This window comes from Paramacrobiotus metropolitanus, unplaced genomic scaffold (genome assembly GCF_019649055.1).
Source record: "Paramacrobiotus metropolitanus isolate TYO unplaced genomic scaffold, Prichtersi_v1.0 Parri_scaffold0000077, whole genome shotgun sequence".
NCBI classification, from domain to species: domain Eukaryota; kingdom Metazoa; phylum Tardigrada; class Eutardigrada; order Parachela; family Macrobiotidae; genus Paramacrobiotus; species Paramacrobiotus metropolitanus.
The window spans coordinates 592,336-610,006 of record NW_026570297.1 but is presented as its reverse complement, the minus strand read 5'-3'; the positions used below and the strand labels follow the sequence as shown (position 1 = coordinate 610,006).

The 17,671-nt window shown below is 43.7% G+C and overlaps 4 protein-coding genes across 6 annotated transcripts; all 4 read right to left on the bottom strand.

Annotated features, from left to right (window-relative positions):
• Positions 1-1,669: 1,669 nt before the first annotated feature.
• On the bottom strand, positions 1,670-3,132 carry LOC129595432 (ubiquitin-conjugating enzyme E2-22 kDa-like). The gene is made up of 3 exons (XM_055492441.1): positions 3,076-3,132; positions 2,258-2,626; positions 1,670-2,133 (listed from the first exon to the last, which is right to left on the bottom strand). The coding sequence occupies exons 2-3, from the start codon at positions 2,618-2,620 to the stop codon at positions 1,819-1,821; spliced, it is 678 nt and encodes a 225-aa protein (XP_055348416.1). The 5' UTR covers positions 2,621-2,626; positions 3,076-3,132; the 3' UTR covers positions 1,670-1,818.
• A 1,142-nt stretch (positions 3,133-4,274) lies between these two features.
• Positions 4,275-6,131, bottom strand: LOC129595423 (uncharacterized). The gene is made up of 3 exons (XM_055492428.1): positions 5,394-6,131; positions 5,087-5,257; positions 4,275-4,926 (listed from the first exon to the last, which is right to left on the bottom strand). Exons 1-3 carry the CDS (start codon positions 6,051-6,053, stop codon positions 4,279-4,281), a joined length of 1,479 nt encoding a protein of 492 aa, XP_055348403.1. The 5' UTR covers positions 6,054-6,131; the 3' UTR covers positions 4,275-4,278.
• A 2,578-nt stretch (positions 6,132-8,709) lies between these two features.
• Positions 8,710-10,548, bottom strand: LOC129595428 (uncharacterized). 2 transcript variants are annotated; one of them, XR_008691315.1, is made up of 3 exons: positions 10,110-10,548; positions 9,782-9,914; positions 8,710-9,391 (listed from the first exon to the last, which is right to left on the bottom strand). XR_008691315.1 is itself a non-coding variant. In XM_055492436.1 (3 exons), the coding sequence occupies exons 1-3, from the start codon at positions 10,353-10,355 to the stop codon at positions 8,759-8,761; spliced, it is 1,059 nt and encodes a 352-aa protein (XP_055348411.1). In that variant the 5' UTR covers positions 10,356-10,548; the 3' UTR covers positions 8,710-8,758. The 2 variants fall into 2 exon arrangements, 1 of the variants encoding a protein (XP_055348411.1); XM_055492436.1 differs by having other exon boundaries at positions 9,782-9,961.
• A 5,201-nt stretch (positions 10,549-15,749) lies between these two features.
• Positions 15,750-17,566, bottom strand: LOC129595430 (uncharacterized). 2 transcript variants are annotated; one of them, XM_055492438.1, is made up of 3 exons: positions 17,451-17,566; positions 16,690-16,941; positions 15,750-16,614 (listed from the first exon to the last, which is right to left on the bottom strand). In XM_055492438.1, the coding sequence occupies exons 1-3, from the start codon at positions 17,511-17,513 to the stop codon at positions 15,973-15,975; spliced, it is 957 nt and encodes a 318-aa protein (XP_055348413.1). In that variant the 5' UTR covers positions 17,514-17,566; the 3' UTR covers positions 15,750-15,972. The 2 variants fall into 2 exon arrangements, with proteins under 2 accessions (XP_055348413.1, XP_055348414.1); XM_055492439.1 differs by having other exon boundaries at positions 16,816-16,941.
• Positions 17,567-17,671: the final 105 nt, after the last annotated feature.

The window sequence follows — 17,671 nt, the reverse complement described above, 5'->3', positions numbered from 1 at the left end:
AAATTTCGATAAAGCCAGAAGTTCGTTATATAGCATCTTCACAAAAGCTTATCCTGTTCCCGTATAGCTGTTAGGACATTGGACATTGAGTATGGGTCACCGCGTTTCAGTTTGTTAATATTGACATTTGACAGTTTGGTTTCCCGTAATCTTGTCGTCTCAAGTGACATACCACAATATGTCAATATTGACCCATCGCAGTGGTCAAGATGCACGCCATATCACTATGTTCTGAAATGTTGTCAATTGGCAATATTGACATATGGACAAAAGAAACGATGCTATTGACTTCTTTCCTACCTAAAGTTTTCATAGAATCTTAGGCGGCAATAAGTGTTCGCTGCAGATTCATGCAGCAACTAACAAAGTAACTGTGCGTTCTACATATCGCAAATAGTCAGGAAAGATATACATGTTTAGAAAAGATATACATACGCGATGGTATACATATGAGCACAGATTATCCAGATGTGCTGCCTGAAACGCTGCCCCGCTCTCGCCTGCCTTCCTGGTCATGGCGAGCGGTATGCCGGATGGAAGTTGCTCCTGGCCGAACTCTTCTTCATGGACTCTGTCAGATGCTAGCTCGAGAGACTAGATATGCTACAAAGTAAGAGATTTGCGAGAATTGCGTCATTTGGAGGACAGGATTTGGTTGGCGTACAAGGTTCTCGGATCTATGGCTACGTGGACTCTGAGTTCGACATCTTGCGGCTTACCATTAGAAAAAACATTACTGTACGAAATTGACTGGCACTTACTAGCTGGTATGCTGCCGCAGCATAATTTCTCGTTAGCGTGTTGGCGGTTGGTGGTGGTACATTCGACTGTATAATTCGGCAGTCGGCACCATATACGCAATCATGAAATTCAGACTACGCACTGCTACCGTTATGCCATGTAAATAATTTGTGAGCGCGTGGACCCTTCCCTTTTTGAAAATAGACTGCAGTCACACCTCGGTTGAATTTACATCTTTTTATCTTAATTTGCATATTAGTGGCGTGGCGATCAGCGTTACCACGATTATGCGGCTGTCGAGATGAACGGTTGGCGCGACTAGCATTGGTACGGTCGTGGACACTCTTAACTGACTTAACGCAAGTACTCCGGTGACTCCGGTTGGGATGACACAGGTTAACATTCCTCCCAAGCGATCAAACGCGACAACGTAACTCACGGCATGACAAGGGCGTACAAAGAACGGAGCAAGGTTTGGTGCAAAAATTAGGGAAGGGGAACAAGCGGTCCTCCAGCGAGTGCAAGACTGAATTTTAGAAATGCCAGAGAATCAAGGAAGACAATAGCCGGTATTTATCGTCAGTGTGACCTTTGCTAGCTTGCGAAAAAACGCTCATAATAGCTCGAGTAAGAAATTAAATTACAAATATCGAGATCTCAAAATGCACCCAATCGTACGCGTATCGAATCTGCGATTAATTTTCTTTGGATACTTTTACATTTCGACAACGCAGCCACATTATATACGTCTTCGTGAGGGTTAAAGAAAACTACCGATAATGTTGAGAGAAACAAAACAATTAAGAAGTAAAGCAAATTCCACATCTAAACAAAACACAATATTATATATACGAGTATGCTAACAAAATGAATAGTCCATAACACTGAGAATTCTCATTTGATCGTATCTTTACACTGAATACAATACTGCCACTCGCTGGACAATGTCTGACAGGAACATTGGTACAAGACATGTAGAGCACCTCTAACACCGTATATCACGATCCATGGAATCAAAGCATAAGTCCTTTCGATTGCTCAACTACGGAGAACTAGCGCATAACCATATCTCTCAGGTCACTTGAACGTGAACGCATCCTGGATGGCGGATAATTCCTGATCCCGATCCTCCAGTTGAGAGCTATCCCACAAATTTTCAAAGGCACGTTCGACATCCCATTCCACGAACGCTAGTGCATTCCGTGCCGCCATCTCATCGCAGCATCCCGTCTCCACCAGCTGTGCAACTTTGTTGTCCATTTCCGTGTACTCCGTGCTGGTGGCGTTATCGTTAGCGTACACTCGCAGCCAGTACCGGGCCGTAAGATCAAATTGGTCCCGTTTATTTACAAACTGGCACGTTAGAACGGCATTGGAAGGATCCTCAAGGAGCTAGGCAAATGGTTAACGAAACAAATTAAAAATCTGCGCTCTAAAAATCTCTAAAAAAAATTAAAAAGTTAAAAATTGTTATAAAGCAGTGCAGTATAAAACACGTGAAATGTATCTGTAGTACCGGTGAACGGAGCAAACGACGAGCACCCATTAGCAGCGTCCTAATCGTCATACTTTCGCACCATGTTCTGTAGAAGCCGGGATGCAACTTTCCAGTGATGGGGCACACGTTGGGATGCCAGATTTTGGTCATGAAGCGAAGTATCGGTGGTCGCTGGGGATAGTCTTCCGGGACTTCGATATCCAGCAGGAAATTGCCACCTTCATAAACTGTTCCGGCAGGTCCAACGATGGTTCCGGTAAGAGCTTCCACATGATTTTCAAACATCTCCCAAAATACGACGCCGTGGTTCCGGCCAGTTTCCTTGGTCATGTTGGTCAGTTCAACCAGCAGACGGTTGATTGTGGTATCCGACAGTGCCATCTCCAACTGCAACAGGTAGCCAACAAGTCAGCAACAGAGAGCATTAATCTGTACGACATTTCCACCAATATTTTTTGCTTAACGTTCCAGAATTAGTTGTGTTTCAATAGAGATCAAATGGTAATGAAAACAGTAAACCGGAAACAAATTAGAAGGAAAATCGTAATGGTTAAAGCAGGACGCCGTCTCCCTGGCTTATATAAACAATTCAGAACTAGGAATCTAAATTATCCAATATGACATCATGAATCATGAAAATAAACCCAAAAAAGACTAGGGCACGTTATATCATAATAATCGATATCGGTATGGACATGACGTTATGAGTCAACTTATGACATCATTCACAAAGAATCGTGCCCGAATACTTGTGCCTATTTCTGTTCCTCTGTTCTTATTCGTACATATGCGGTTTCGTCAGAATTGTGCAACCATACTACAAATATATACAGGACCTCCTCCTCAATCTCCACCGATAATCCAGCCGGTATTCCAAGTAAATTAAAGCTATATCAGGCTGACTCCGAGATACCAATTTGCTCCGACCGCCTTTGAGATATATATGGGCCGTGGGGCGAAAGCGCGATAGTTTAGTGGGCCGAATTTGACGCGGCGTCCGATCCAGTGGTAGTTTGAAGTTCTGAGTAATATTACTCAGAATCTCAAGCTACCCGGCAGAGTTTTTCCGGTAGCGGCTTCCTATTCAGACCCAGAGAAGGCAGCTGCGTTATGCGCAGCTGCCGGAATCGGGAAGCATAGTAGAGGCGTGTTGTTTCATAGAATTGCAGATATTACATACTGGTTATTATTACCGCGTTGCTATTTTATTATGTATCTGTACACGGTACACCTAATGGCCGTAATTTATTTCGTACAGTACAGAACTTATTCTGGATTTCCTCCTCTTCCGGTCACTAGGCAAACTTTTACTTGTTATAAACAAGATCACCGAATGTTTTCCCCTTGTTACACAACCGCCACGGCTAATTTAAAATTGTTTGTTCGAGGGTCTGTAAATTTTTTGTGAAAATAACTGTTTCTGCTTCCGGTACCAAGTCGCACAAAGTACCAGTTACATATATAGAAAACAGTTACATATATATATACAGTTACATATATTAGTCTATATGCGTATATTGTCTCCGCATTCGGTTGTGTTATGTAAAATCCTGTCGTAAAATTTACATATCGCGATAAGAAACGTCATATTATTTTAATTAATAGCGTGTACAATACGTACTAGCAATACCAACCTCTTCGGGCATTGCAGAATTACTAATCGTAAGTGTTCTTTAATACTGAACTTACTGAAGAGGAGAACTTGCTGTACATATTTTCTGAAAAAACCTTTCTTAGTCTTTGCTCATAGGAATGAGTGGAAAGCGAAAAGAACAAAATCGGTGTGCACTTGTACCGAGTAAAAATGGTAGCAGGCGAGTGGTAGCGTTTGCAAAAGTACAAGCGCCGGCATTACTACCAGAACGTGTTAATTCCGTTGTGCATAAACGTTGGACTCATATTTTCCTAATAACACGTGAACTTTACAATGTTTACATGCATTATTCGTGTTAAAAATAAAAACACGCAAACGGCGGGGAAGTTTTCGCTGAAAACCCTGTCAGATTCCCCTTCTGTACATAAAATTAACGAAGGACACGTCATTGTCGACCCTTGCCCGTGGAGCGCTTCGCATCGGTAGTAAACAAGATGCTTTGGGTAATTTGCAGAAACTCGTCGCCCCATTTATCCGCCACCCAGACCCCATACAAACTGCCAAAGTTTCGAAATGCCGTGACGACGTCAGCTTTGTAGCAGTTACTCGGTAACGATAGCTCCACTACCACCAGTAGCAACTTCTTACAAATCGGGAACCACGGTGATTGTACTTGTTCGGAGTGGAATGGGGGCAGGAAATCGTCATAACCGGCACCTTTCATATATGACAGGAGAATAATCGACGCTTTGATCCGCAACGCGATTAACAGTTTGTGTACAACGGGTACAAGATGCCGGCTGACGAACCGGCAGCGGTGCCGACGGGGAATGGTAACTATCAGCCATCGGATGGATATTGACCAAGTCACCGCTGTTCCATACAGCATCCATGCCAGTGTGGTATTAATGTGGGTAGACAGCGGTTCCAGTTCAATAAGGGCGGACCGCGAATGGATGACAAGTGCATCCCAGTCCCGGCAGACGCACATAACTTTTCTCTCTACAACGAGATATGACAATGCTTCTGATAAGACTTCCAGTGGGAGATAACGTAACGTAGTCTCATCGCTGGCATCTCCAGAAGTCAGTCCCTAAAACAAGAGCAAGGTATAAGATATAAGAAATTGACGAAAGCATGCCGAAAAGTACTGAATTTTCGATTCAGCAGATAAAAAATGCGATGATCTACATGGACAACAATTTTGAGTCGCCAGATCCTGCAACCAGCTAAAAATCATTACTTTTTACTACCTGAAGCGATTGTGCATTATAACGGTGGCTGCGCCTTATACCACTTCCGGCATCAGCCGTCATTTTTTGCCGTTTACATTGTTTTTCACTTTGGCGGCATGCATCGATTCGAATCTCTCGTTTCCTATGCTTGTAATCCAATGAGCGTTTTATGTGGTCCAGATACTCTTTCTAGAAAACAAAGGTTTACATACACATATTTTCGCAGACACATAAATCACAAGCATATCTACATTTTGTTACACGCGACGTGTCCCATTAAACTGCAACTCTAAGTCATAAGGGTTAATTAATATCTATGCCTTACACATTTTGCTGCGTCCATGACATACTGGCGCTTCAATGCAGATATGTAATGGAGAATAATCTGGTGCTGCTGTGCTTCAAAATGAACAAACATGGTGTTTGTCAATCGATTCCACGCTTCCCGAAATCCTAGTTTTCTCGCCACGGCCAATACGTCGGGATACCAACCTAACTCGACGCGTCGCTTATGGAAATGAAGCTGCCTTTTGGGGAACTTATCATAGAAACGCGTTCGTTGTGTGCCTGCGCCTAGCATCGCTTTCTGCATCAGGGGGCACACTTCTACTGTCACTCGAATTCTGTCACCATCGACGAATACCCGAGTGGACTGTCCATCGATATCCACTTCGACCAAGGCGTAGGAGTACACATCGCTCACTCGGACCACCAGCTTAGCAGGATGCCAACACCAGGGCTGATCGGGATTGCGCTGGCTTAAAAACTGCACAGCAATATCAACACGACTACGACGGTAGTCGTTATTGGTGAATGCGACACAGCGGCTCAATGGGATGCGCTCAGCATGATGGCCAGTGTACCCGAAGTCCACAATCAAATCCCCACCGTCTTCGATTAAGTCGATCACCATTCCATGACGAATGAGTCCATTGTCGTCCTGGACGTCCACGGCGGCGTAACACCAGACGTCTTTTTTAAACATGTTCGGGGCCTTTTGATGGGATTGGCCGTTAGCTGGTGCAAGTGCCGTAAATTAAATTTTGTTTATGGGGTGCCCAAGCGGGCGAGCCTGCCGAAATAAGTCCGAATTCCGAAATGAACTGATGTTTTTCATTACATCACCACCTCTACGCGGGTGTCGCACAGCCGGAAATGTACCAACGAAGAGGACCGGAAGTACATCATTGTCCAGCGCCCTGTACAGATAGAAGCACTTACTACCACTCGCATACTATTAGTATTATCATAGAAAATTATAATTTTCTATGCTATTATTATAAATGACTAATATGAGGAATTGAAGAGTCCCTATTTTGCTTCGAAGTTACAGACACCTGTTGTTATCCTTGACAGCCGCCTATGGGGGCGCAGTTTAAGCACACCAGCTATTTGCGGGGTTTCAGCTGCTTCCAAAAACAATTACTGTTTTGGAATGCTGAACGCTCGCTTTGTGAAAACTACTATTTCCACTTTGAAGTATATACTTCGATAAATGAAAGGAACACTTCTTATTTTACTAGTTTTTTGTAGCATAACGGTAAATTAGCATTTGAAAGCTAGAGTAGGAATTGGCAACGATAACGAGGCGTTTTATCGTGATCATACAAAAATTAAGTTAAACAGCAGCGTCATGGAAGAAAGCTTCACGGTGGTGTGGAAAATAGACAACGGGGAGTTTTTCGCGGCTAAGATGACAGGACCGAACTGTCGGAAGAGTTTCAAGAGCCTACTACCCGCGAATATGAATGTTGGACCAGTGACAAGGTAATTAGTCCGAAGCTCGAACAGTGGATGCTTACCCTAAAACTTGTATATTAATATACAGTATACACGGTATATCATGCCCGTATATCGTCCGTATATGTAAAGGGAACGATCTAAAAAATATTAACGCCATATGTACAGTGCCCCTTGAATCAGAGTTTATGGTAAAAAAAACTGTTACTGTATCAGAGGTCATGTGCACAGGTACTATATCCGGGAAGCGGTGGCGGGTGCTGGAACCATATGGAAGGAAGTGAAGAATGACAATGATACTCTGCCGTTGTTTGAAGGACGGATCGCAGCTAGAGTGGAACTCTGAAGGCCTTAATTTTTTTGGCTCGTTAAACCTTAATAATTTTCTTACGATTTTACAAGTCTTCTTGCGATATATGCAGCAGTATATTGTGACTTAATGGATTGTGCAAGTCTTCTTGCAAAATGTGCAGCAGTATGTGTTTTGTACTTGATGGATTTAGTAAGTGTTCTTGCAATATGTGCAGTACAGATAGTATGTTGTGGCTTTTGTTGTGGCTTCAATCGTTTTTTTTTGGAATGTAAGTAAAACAGGCATAATAATCACCTTAAGGCCAAACTTCCAAAATGGCGGGTGTAATACCCGCATTTGTGCAACATTTGGAGTCTTTTGGGCACGCGGATATGTTTTCTATCAGCAGTTCCGTGGTTTGCCCATTGATCTACCTACGAGATCTCGGGAAATTCAAAAATTTTAATTGTAAGTTTGTAACCATGAGATAGAAATTGGAATTACCCAACCTAAACGATAAAATCTATTCTACAGCCTCTTTTTATCATTTTTTGTGCTTCGTTGTTTGTTCTTTCATTCTTCCTTGCCGTTCCCGTTTTTCCACAACCCCGTCTAGGGTCCCCTGCGCGGCAAGACCTGGAAAGGCTTGGAGCGATTTGTTGGCTTCTGCGGTCTTGCACGGTTAAGGTCCACAGTGGAGTCAGCGTAGTGATAAGAAGTTCAAGTACAAAAATGTATTTGTATATTGGACATCTACTTATATTTATATATCAAAAGCAAAACACTGGTTGTTTGTTCTAAAAGTATAAGTGCTAATTTAGCAGAAAGATCTGGTGATGAAATACAGTATATTATTCCATATTATAGGAACATCTGGAAGTACAAACCGTTGTACCGCACCCTCAGGCTGTGGCAGCAGGCCCGGAAGTACAGTAGCTGGAGGCCCCGGCCATCTGCCGTTGTTCTGTACTTTACTTTGCAAGTCAGCTCTGCTTTTTGCAATACTTCTACGGTAAATTGCGTAACGGAAATGTGCCTCATCGTTGTGAGCATGAGAGGAAGATTTTAATTATTTTGATAGGTAGGCATCGGACGTTCATCTGAGGATATTTCACCAATACCATTGTTTCAGCAAAGTCTGTATACATATTGAGCTTTCAGCAATTCAGTGATTTCAATTTTTGTGTGTAAGTTTTACTGTGCAGTGTGTACAGTTGTGCGTGCAACCGTTGAGCCCATTATCCGAACATGAGATGACGCTACAAACTCTAATCACGTAGCCATTAATTTAATCAGTTCTTCGACCCGACAGCACTGACACTGTATAGTGTATACCAATGCAGAACACGTGGTGAAATAAAATAAAGATTGTCGTTTATTACTGGTTCCATTGTTTGTTTTTTAGTATCAGAAATACGAACATTACCGGCGTCCACGGTCCCCCCAATCAATCATAGGTACGTTGCGGTTCATTTTCAACCTAGTCCACTTCCTTGAAGGCATGTGTATTCTTTACAGTAATAATTTTTAAGCATAGGTAATGTATGTACGTATAAGATGCCTATCAAGCATATTCTACGCTTGGTGCGGCATTTTGTAGTGTTCTGTTAAGCGTTACCAAACAAAGGAAGCCGGAAACTCACTGGAATACACTTCCGTTACGTCCCGGTCAAGCAAATGGTGCTTCTGTTAATTCGCAGTTTATCGGGGCTCCGCTCATCCTTAGGCTTCAACCAGAATCCATCCATATTGCCACACCTCTGAAAAACCGCTGACACGGTTTCTTTGGTGTATCTAGAGTCGCGCGGTTTGATCAGGATCACATGCGCCAGGAGCAACTTTCGACAGATCGGCGACCACGGCGGTGGTGTTTCTGATTGGAATGGTGGTAGGAATTCGTAATAATCAGCTTCCGTAATATGTGACAGAAGCATTATGTGCACTTTAATCCGCAATGCTGTCAGCATTTCCTTAACGATAGGTATCAGGTCATCGCCGGCAAAAAAACAGCGGTGCGGATGTGTGGCGGCAAATATCAGAGTTCTGATGGAAGTGGACCAGGTCCTCGCTGTTCCATACAACATCCACGCCACCGTAGGTCGAAGATACTGAGACAACGGGTCCACTTGAACCAGAGCAGACCGCGAATGGACGACTAATGCATCCCAGTCTCGACAGACACGTCGGCACATCGCTTTTCTTTCCACAGTGAGATACGACAAGGTTTCCGTTAAAACTTCCAGCGGCAAATAACGCAACAAATCATCACTGGCATCTGCAGAGCCTAGTCCCTAGAAGTATAAAATGCAAATACAGTAATACATAATACATGAATCAAAGCTGTGTGTTTGGTTACCATAAAGCATAACATTTGTACTGAGCAAGCTCTAGTACGTACGCCTTGGTAAACGGTCGTAAAGGATTTGGAGAAATTTTATAAAAGCCTTAAACCACGCTTTGCGTAGCGACAGAAAATGTGTGCGCTTTGCCGATGCCTCACTGCGCTCGATGCAAAAACTGTTATCTGCGCTCGATGCAAAAACTTTCCAATTTATATGTAGCCGTAGTAAAACATCTTGCTAGCGTATCCCGTGAAGCGACGAAAATTCGAAAGTCGAATAACAAAAATTAAACAACATATCGACAGCGGTCTGCAACTGAAAATCTTGTTTAATTATTACCCTGAGAGATTGCGCGTTCTGACGGCGGCGTTTGACACGGAGAGGATTATTTCCGGCGTCACCACCCACAGTCCGTTTCTGCTGTTTACGTCGCTTGGTGTTTTTGTACAGTTCAATTAGAATCTCGCGTTTCCTGTGGTGAAAATTCAGTATGGAATTTACGCGGCCCAAATATTCTTTCTGGAAAATAATTACTCATTTTTCACAGTTCGCAAATACCTACCATAGCCCATAGGCACTCGAATTTGTGTTACTGGCCGCGATGGGAATTCACGACAACACATATCTGTACAGAGTACGTATATGGGCCAAATTAACAAAACCTTACACATTTTTCTGCGTCCATGATACGATTGCGCTTTGACGCAAAAACGTAATGCACCGTTATTTCACGCGGCTGTACTTCAATGCGAACAAACATGGTGTGGGTTAAATGATTCCACATTTCCCGAAATCCTCGCTTCTCCGCGATAGGTAGCATGTCGGGAAACCAACCAACCTCCACGCACCGCTTAGAAAAATACAACTGTGCGTTTGGAAACTTATCGTAGAACTGTCCTCGTCCAGTGCTCATTAGTGCTTTCTCTGTCAGGGCACACCTGTCCTTTGACACTCGAATTCGGTCGCAATCTACGAATGCCAAAGTGGGCAGCCCGTCGACATCTACTTCCAACAGGGCGTAGTTGTACAACGTTTGCTTGTACCTCCTGCGATCGCTCACCCGGACAAGGGCTTTAGCAGGATACCAACACCACGGCTGATCGAAACTTCGCTGATTTAAAAACTGCACATCAACGCCAGCACGAAAGTAGTCGTCATTCGTGAAGGCGACACAACTGCTCAGTGGGATACGATCAGCATGGTGGCCAGTGTACCCAAAGTCCACAATGAAATCGCCACCGTCTTCAACTAAATCTATTATCATGCCATGACGAATAATTCCATTGTCGTCCAGGACGTCCACGACGCCATATCGCCAGATGTCTTTTTTAAACATATTCTGGGTTTCTGGAAGTTAAAGTACCTAAAAATCGTCATCGAATTTTGTTTATGCACCTGCCATTAGTGCCATATCACCACTATTAGTACATCATGTGATTGATGTCTACTAGGCTGTCAAGGCATAATCCACATGCTTACATAATAATAATGTTAGTATGCTTTACAACTGTTAGCGTGTGGACCAAGTATGCATGGTCCACCTGGCTACTCTAGGGAGCCATTGGCGACTGTAACTGTAACCTTTGTGCGGGTGTCGCTCAACCGGAAGTACTGTCTGCAAATGTGAAAGTGCAGTTGCAGACCAGCACCAAAACGCCGGATTGAAGTTCAGTGCGAAATTATCGTTGTATGTACAGGCACCTATTCCGTAGAATCCGTATAAGCACATAAATTTTACGGAATCCTACACGACTGCTGAGATAATTAATATTTAAGATGATATGCGGTCACCGTGATTTCCAACATTTATGTACCGTGTGAATTATATAACATGTACAAAAATTTGAGCTTTTCTCTACCTAATACTTCTGACATTGTTAGTTTGGTATCGGAGGTAAAAGGAACAAAACAGTGTTTCTAGAGACACACCCAGAACAGCGAACTGTAAAGTGATTACGAGTATTATACATGCATTGAATCACGCCGATGGGCGGCGTCGGTGTGCATTTTCCTTGATAACGACGGGTGCGTTAAAAACGTTAGACCTTCTGTGATCGAAATTCGAAATCCCCCAGCAAACGATACCGCACTGAGTTCACACCAGCATATGGATAAAGAGGACGACTACTACAGGAAGTCCTTTTTCGCTGACCCCTAGCGTAAGCACTATGTCTCGGTCAGGAGCTGGAGACTGCCTCTGGTTATCCGCAACATATCTCGGTGCCAGTCATTCGCAGCCGGCAACAAAAAACCCTCGATATTGCCATAAAAACCTGTCAGAACGCCATCTCTGGAACCGTTTCGTGGTAACATCATCTCCACTTCCACCAACAACAACTTTCGACAGAGACGGATCCATGGTGATTGATTTTTTGGTTGAAACGGAGGTAGGGAATCGACGTTGTCGGTATCCGTAATATATGACAGAAGAATTATCTGCGTTCTTATCCGGAGGGCTGTGAGCATTTCTTGTACGACGTGTACAAGTTGATTACGGCGGGTACGCCGGGAGCGGTCCCGCGAAGGAACGGTAAGTATCAGCGATCGAATGGAAGTTGACCAAGTTCTCGCAACTCCATACAACATCCACGCTACAGTTGTCTGCATGTGGGTAGACAACGGATCCCATGTAATCAGAACCGATGGCGCATGGACGACGAGAGCGTTCCAGTCGCGGCATACGCGCCGACACATCGCTTTTCTTTCCACAACGAGATACGATAATGTTTCCGATAACACTTCCAGCGGGAGATACCACAATAGCAGAGTCTCATCACTGGCGTCTCCAGAAACAAGTCTCTGAAATTAGAGCTTGTACAAGCTACATAATAAAATGTATTACCGTATCATACTTTTGGTGTATAATAAGAAGAAAATAAATTAATCAAGTACTGCATTTAAATTAGTTCTGCACATACAGGTGGGAAAGGATGTCTTTGTATTCGTACGATCTTGCCGCCCAAAAAGTAATCAACTTTTGGTTTTTCCGGACTCGTCAAATGTGGTCAGAAAGTAATTCAGCGTGCGTAAAGTATTGAAAAACGAAAGGATATTCTGAAATTTGTTCAAGTACAGTATACTTCCCAGTATTCACTGTAATACAGAGTACAATAGCGTACTGTTACCAAATAGGAAACTAGTATGCTCTTGTGAGGAGGAGTGGCCTCCCCGTACGCCCGCACCAGTGCGGGCGCTAAGTTGTTTTGCTGTATTCTGATGTTGAATTTCTTCATCTACCAGATCTTCAATCTGGTAGATTCTTCAGTTGCTAGCCATCGTCGTCTGAGTAACTTGCTGCTCTTTTGGCCCCGCAGCATTCTGCTGCGGGAGCTTCTGTAGTGACATATGAATGGGATAAAGTGTGCAGTTGATTGTCGGGTGTCTTGCGTTTCCGCATAACTCGTAGTATACAACACTGCTCACTCTACAGGATAGATTCCGTTTCTGTCTCTGTCCGTGGATTCTTCCTAGATCCACCATCATACTCTGTATTCTACATAATCATTACAAGTCTGTAAAATATGGTAAAAATCGAGGGTGGACAAGTATTATATTCGTCTAAGAGGGTAGAGCCGAGCAATTACTGTTGCTAAAACCTTGCAAATGGAGTGCAGCAGTGCAGATTGATTGCTGCTAATTGAACCGGAAACATCCGAAAATGTGCAATTGCCCACCAATCCACCATGGAATTTCTAGACTTGGAGTTTTTGAAAATACCTGACTGTGACAACACTGACAATCATATTCTTGCTCTTGTCTCTTAACTTTTATTATGCTCCTGATACGTGTACGCTGAAGATCGTACCGCCACAAGGCGCCATTGGTTAATGGGTAGCAGGCTAGCAGACCACATGATTTTTGTAATTTCCTAAGGTTACGGTATAAAATCATACTGTATCATAATATTACTTCAATAAGACAGCTCAAAAGTTGCTATTTGTTGGTGGCTAGTGTGACGACCTCGGCGAAATATCGCGGTGCCGAACTGAAACTAACAATCCTGATTATTGATACTTCCTTGCCTTGAGGGATTGCGAACTTTGACGGCGGTGTCTGATACGGAGAGAACTATTCGCACTTCCGGTTTCGGCTGTCAGTTTCAGTCGTTTTCGACGTCGATTTTCGTCTTTGAGGCACGCGTCAATTCGAATCTCACGTTTTCTATAATAATAATCCAGTAAGGAGGCTGCACGGCCCAGATGCTCTTTCTAGAAAACAAAAATTCACATTCTTCACAGTACAGAAATTTAATCCAAAGAATAATATTTCCGATAATGAGTCAAAAGGCCCTCTCGCTGCGCACATTAAAATGCTCTGTAAGTTAATTAAAGTGCGTTACTGTAGCGGCTCGATCAAGTGGCACCACAGAGTCTGTGTACGAGAAATCAGCACTTGCAAAGTGTGCACTGCTCATGTTGCGAGCGCATGGGCATGCATACGCTGCATGTGTGCTGCTTTCCCGTACACGAACTCTGTGGTGCCACTTGATCGAGCCGCTACAATTATTATTTCAGCTTTTAGACTGTTGCTGCGTGCAAAGTCATGGATGTTCTGTAATCTGTATCATTCTTATCTTCGTAACCCAGACAGCTCCATTAACTTAAAAAGAACACTTTAAATTTCGAATATGTTGGCTAGTTGGTTTAAGTTTAAACCAAATCGCTTTAAAACTTACAGATCACTTTAAGGTGTGCAATGAGGGGCGTATTGACCATAGGACATACGCTGATGACATACATACACAAGCGGGGATAAACCTGAAATTAAGTAACAGCAAAATTGAAGAGCCTCTTACACATTTCTCCGAGGTAATGGCAAGTTTGCGCTTGCACGCAATAACATAATGCAGTGCTATCTCCTGCGGCGGCTGAACTTCAATACAAACAAACATGGTATGTGTTAAACGATTCCACATATCACGAAACCCGCGTCTTCCCGCGATAACCAGTACTTCGGGATACGCGCCCAACTCAACGTGCTGCTTATAAAAAGACAGATGTTGGATAGGGAAGGTATCGTAGAACCGCACTCCCTGTGCGCCTAACGCCGCCTTATCCGCCAAGGAACACACTTCTTCTGTCACGCGGATTCTGTCGTAATCCACAAACGCAAACGTAGACTGTCCATCTACATCCACTTGGACGACGACGTAGGAGTACATATCATTCACCCGGGCCAGGAGCTTTGCAGGATACCAACACCACGGCTGATCGGGACTGCGCTGACTTAAAAACTGCACATCAACACCAGTAAGGCCACGGCGGTAGTCATTATTGGTAAATGCGACACAACGGCTCAGTGGGATACGTTCAGCATAATGGCCAGGATACCCGAAGTTTACAATCAGATCTCCACCGTCTTCCACTAAATCGGCTATCTTTCCGTGACGAATGAGTCCATTGTCGTCCTGGACGTCAACGACGCCGTAGCGCCAGACGTCTTTTTTAAACATGTTTGGGGACTTTATGGAACTCCGTTGGTAGTTGTCGTTAAATTTTATTTATGGAGGTATCACCACCATGGGTAAAACATATAAAACATATAGAATTTACCACACCGCCACCTCGATGCGGGTGTGGCACAACCGGAAGTCACTGAACCGGAAGCGCATCAACGCGCATCAGGGAGCCGACAGTAGTTATACTATTTTATGGTGGATCGGGACTTGAGGGTGCACAAGACACCATAATGAAAAGCGTTGTTGGGGTTGTCCTGCAGTACTTACTACATTACCCATCCATGCAGTTTCTCGATCCTGCGTGCACGAGTAAACATGGGTGCTGACTGCGTTTATATGGGCGATGGCCAGTGGCCATGGGTATGTCATGCATGAACGAAGCTAGCGACTTATCGATGATGATTACTTCAGGTTTTGTAGATAACTGAATTTAAAAAGTGGTGCATGGAAATACTTATCCAAACAGCAAGCAATATTATTAAGACCCTTATAAATTAGAGTTACTGAGTGAGCACAGACGGAATTAGTGAAGGGGCATATGTAACTCGCGCATGGTCCAACAACGAAGAAATATGTACTCGTACACACTACACAGCACACAGTGATGAAATAATAGCCACATTTTTAACCTGATCAAAAGCTGGATACGAATTATGATTACGAGTACAGACTGCATCTGTACACTGTACAGTCTACACGTACAATATTCGAGTAAAGTGCTAAAACTTGCGACAGCAAAGATAAACGCGCACATCCGAGTTATCTTCATTTAAACTTCAAGGACATTAAATATCAGGTTGGGGTCGCATAAGTTACTGGAACTGCTAAGTACTAGTACAATTTCCCGTATGTGTTTGGTTTGAATAAACATCAAAAGACAGAAGAGCTTCCTGCTTAGTTCCCTAGAATACTTCCAGTCTACAATCACGCTCCGATGTTCCCCTGCAATTATCCAGCTTCCATACAAAAATATGCAATTTAAACAAAACAGAAGAATGCTATCGGTTCATCATACTCTTATATACTGCCGTACTAACGATAAGAGAAACGTATTTCCCGGCATTTATAATATTTAACTGTAAGTGCAATGGGGTGGAGTTGTAAACATGGAACTTTTGACCACGCGTAAAACATCGCAATATGGCGGAGACCAGCTAATTTCCGTCATTTTGTGGAAAGCTTGTAGTTTACCCAGCATGTCCAGTTTTTTCGACATCTCCCACGACGATAATTTCACCTCCACTTCACGCAGCATCAGTTGCTGACAGACAGCGCGCCAAGGCAGCAGATTGTGCCTGTCCGACTCGACAGTCATCAACAGACCCGAGTAATAGGCGCCTACATGCGACAGGATGATAACCGGCACACGGATCTGCATGCCCGCCAGCATTTCCGCTACAGTGTATATTACGTTCAAGGAACATTTTCCCGTCTGCCGGAGTTGTGCAGGGGCGGTGATGAGCAGCACTTTCGTGCTTGACCGCACGGTCTTATGCAGTGCCATGGCTAGCCTGGACTGCGGACAGCGCGTGGCAGGATCAACTTCGACGTAGAAGTGTGTAAAAACAACGGAAGATACAGTGGTCCAGCTACGGCACACCCGACGCAATAGCATCTGTTTGTCAATGGAAAAGTAGGACAATGTTTCGAATACGAGTTCCAGCGGCAAATAAGACCAAGGGATATCAGTCCCCAAGCAGCCCGCATCCACGGTCTGCAGAAGAAAACAATAACGTGCCTTATGCAAAGGGAAAAAACGGGGGATGTGCATGCGGAAGCGTAGTCTAACCGGCTGCAGGGAGATATTCTGGGTGATAATATTCCTCGGTGGCATAAGAGAAAAGGTTTGCTGTCCTTCTGCCGCATCGCATTTTGCGTGCGTTTTATTTAATTTGGCTCTGGTATCATGCTTTACAATTTCAACGTCGTGTACACTTCCTGTACGCTTTGAGCTCCAGTCGTCAATCTCCCTCTTGCGTTTCCCTTGACCTTTCTTGTGATAATTCCGTAGTTCCTGTTCCATTCGGGCAAGTTTTTTCCTCTAAAAGCACAAGATGAAATAAATATCTCTGACATCAACGGAGCCTCAAAAAGCGGGTCTCGAAGCGATAGATTATCGATTTGAACACTGTAGCCAATTCAAAGTACATAGAATGCCCTTTCGCAACTTCCTTAATTAGTAGAACGAAAGGCCAAGTTTTTCTTATTAAACATATCCGCACCGGCAGTGTATGGAATAAAGTGCTCAGAATTCTCGAGCCCCTGGCAGGTGGGGACTTTTTTGCTCACCGGAAGCTTCCCAATTTCTGATTGGTTAAGCTTACGGACGCAAATGAAAGCTCATAGAGGGATTGTTCGTTCCTCTGTGGAAAGTCACTTGTCAAGATCACTCATGACGAGCGTGGGAAGATTTAAATTTAACTGGATGTCTGGATCTATAGCACTATCTTCTCTTAACAATAAATCGTCTGGATCTATAGCACTATCTTCTCTTAACAGCAAATAGCAAAAATGCATTTTGGCAGTACGCCATGCGTTACTGCGTTGTACATGTTTTGTCGCGTCCAGCGGTTCCTCCCACGAAATATAGACAACACTCAGTGCACCATCCATCACATCAGCATGAACTAAAATAGATTCGGTCGTACGATTCCATAGATCCCCAAATTCTGGTTGCTTGATCTCTTCCGCTGAAGCTGGCTGATAAGCGAGTGTCGTCCGGTATTTACGCAAATACAGATTTCGTTTAGGAAATTTGTCACAAAATCGTT

Excerpts from the sequence above, each read along its gene's own strand:
- LOC129595432 (XM_055492441.1), bottom strand. The coding sequence starts at position 2,620 with ATGGCACTGTCGGATACCACAATCAACCGTCTGCTGGTTGAACTGACC. Across the intron at positions 2,134-2,257 it reads GTCGTTTGCTCCGTTCACCG|CTCCTTGAGGATCCTTCCAA; the intron begins GTACTACAGATA and ends CCATTTGCCTAG.
- LOC129595423 (XM_055492428.1), bottom strand. The coding sequence starts at position 6,053 with ATGTTTAAAAAAGACGTCTGGTGTTACGCCGCCGTGGACGTCCAGGAC. Across the intron at positions 5,258-5,393 it reads TCATGGACGCAGCAAAATGT|AAAGAGTATCTGGACCACAT; the intron begins GTAAGGCATAGA and ends TTTGTTTTCTAG. Across the intron at positions 4,927-5,086 it reads ATAATGCACAATCGCTTCAG|GGACTGACTTCTGGAGATGC; the intron begins GTAGTAAAAAGT and ends CTCTTGTTTTAG.
- LOC129595428 (XM_055492436.1), bottom strand. The coding sequence starts at position 10,355 with ATGAGCACTGGACGAGGACAGTTCTACGATAAGTTTCCAAACGCACAG. Across the intron at positions 9,962-10,109 it reads TCATGGACGCAGAAAAATGT|AAAGAATATTTGGGCCGCGT; the intron begins GTAAGGTTTTGT and ends ATTATTTTCCAG. Across the intron at positions 9,392-9,781 it reads AGAACGCGCAATCTCTCAGG|GGACTAGGCTCTGCAGATGC; the intron begins GTAATAATTAAA and ends TTATACTTCTAG.
- LOC129595430 (XM_055492438.1), bottom strand. The coding sequence starts at position 17,513 with ATGGATGGTGCACTGAGTGTTGTCTATATTTCGTGGGAGGAACCGCTG. Across the intron at positions 16,942-17,450 it reads CGCTGGACGCGACAAAACAT|AGGAAAAAACTTGCCCGAAT; the intron begins GTACAACGCAGT and ends TTGTGCTTTTAG. Across the intron at positions 16,615-16,689 it reads AGAATATCTCCCTGCAGCCG|ACCGTGGATGCGGGCTGCTT; the intron begins GTTAGACTACGC and ends TTTCTTCTGCAG.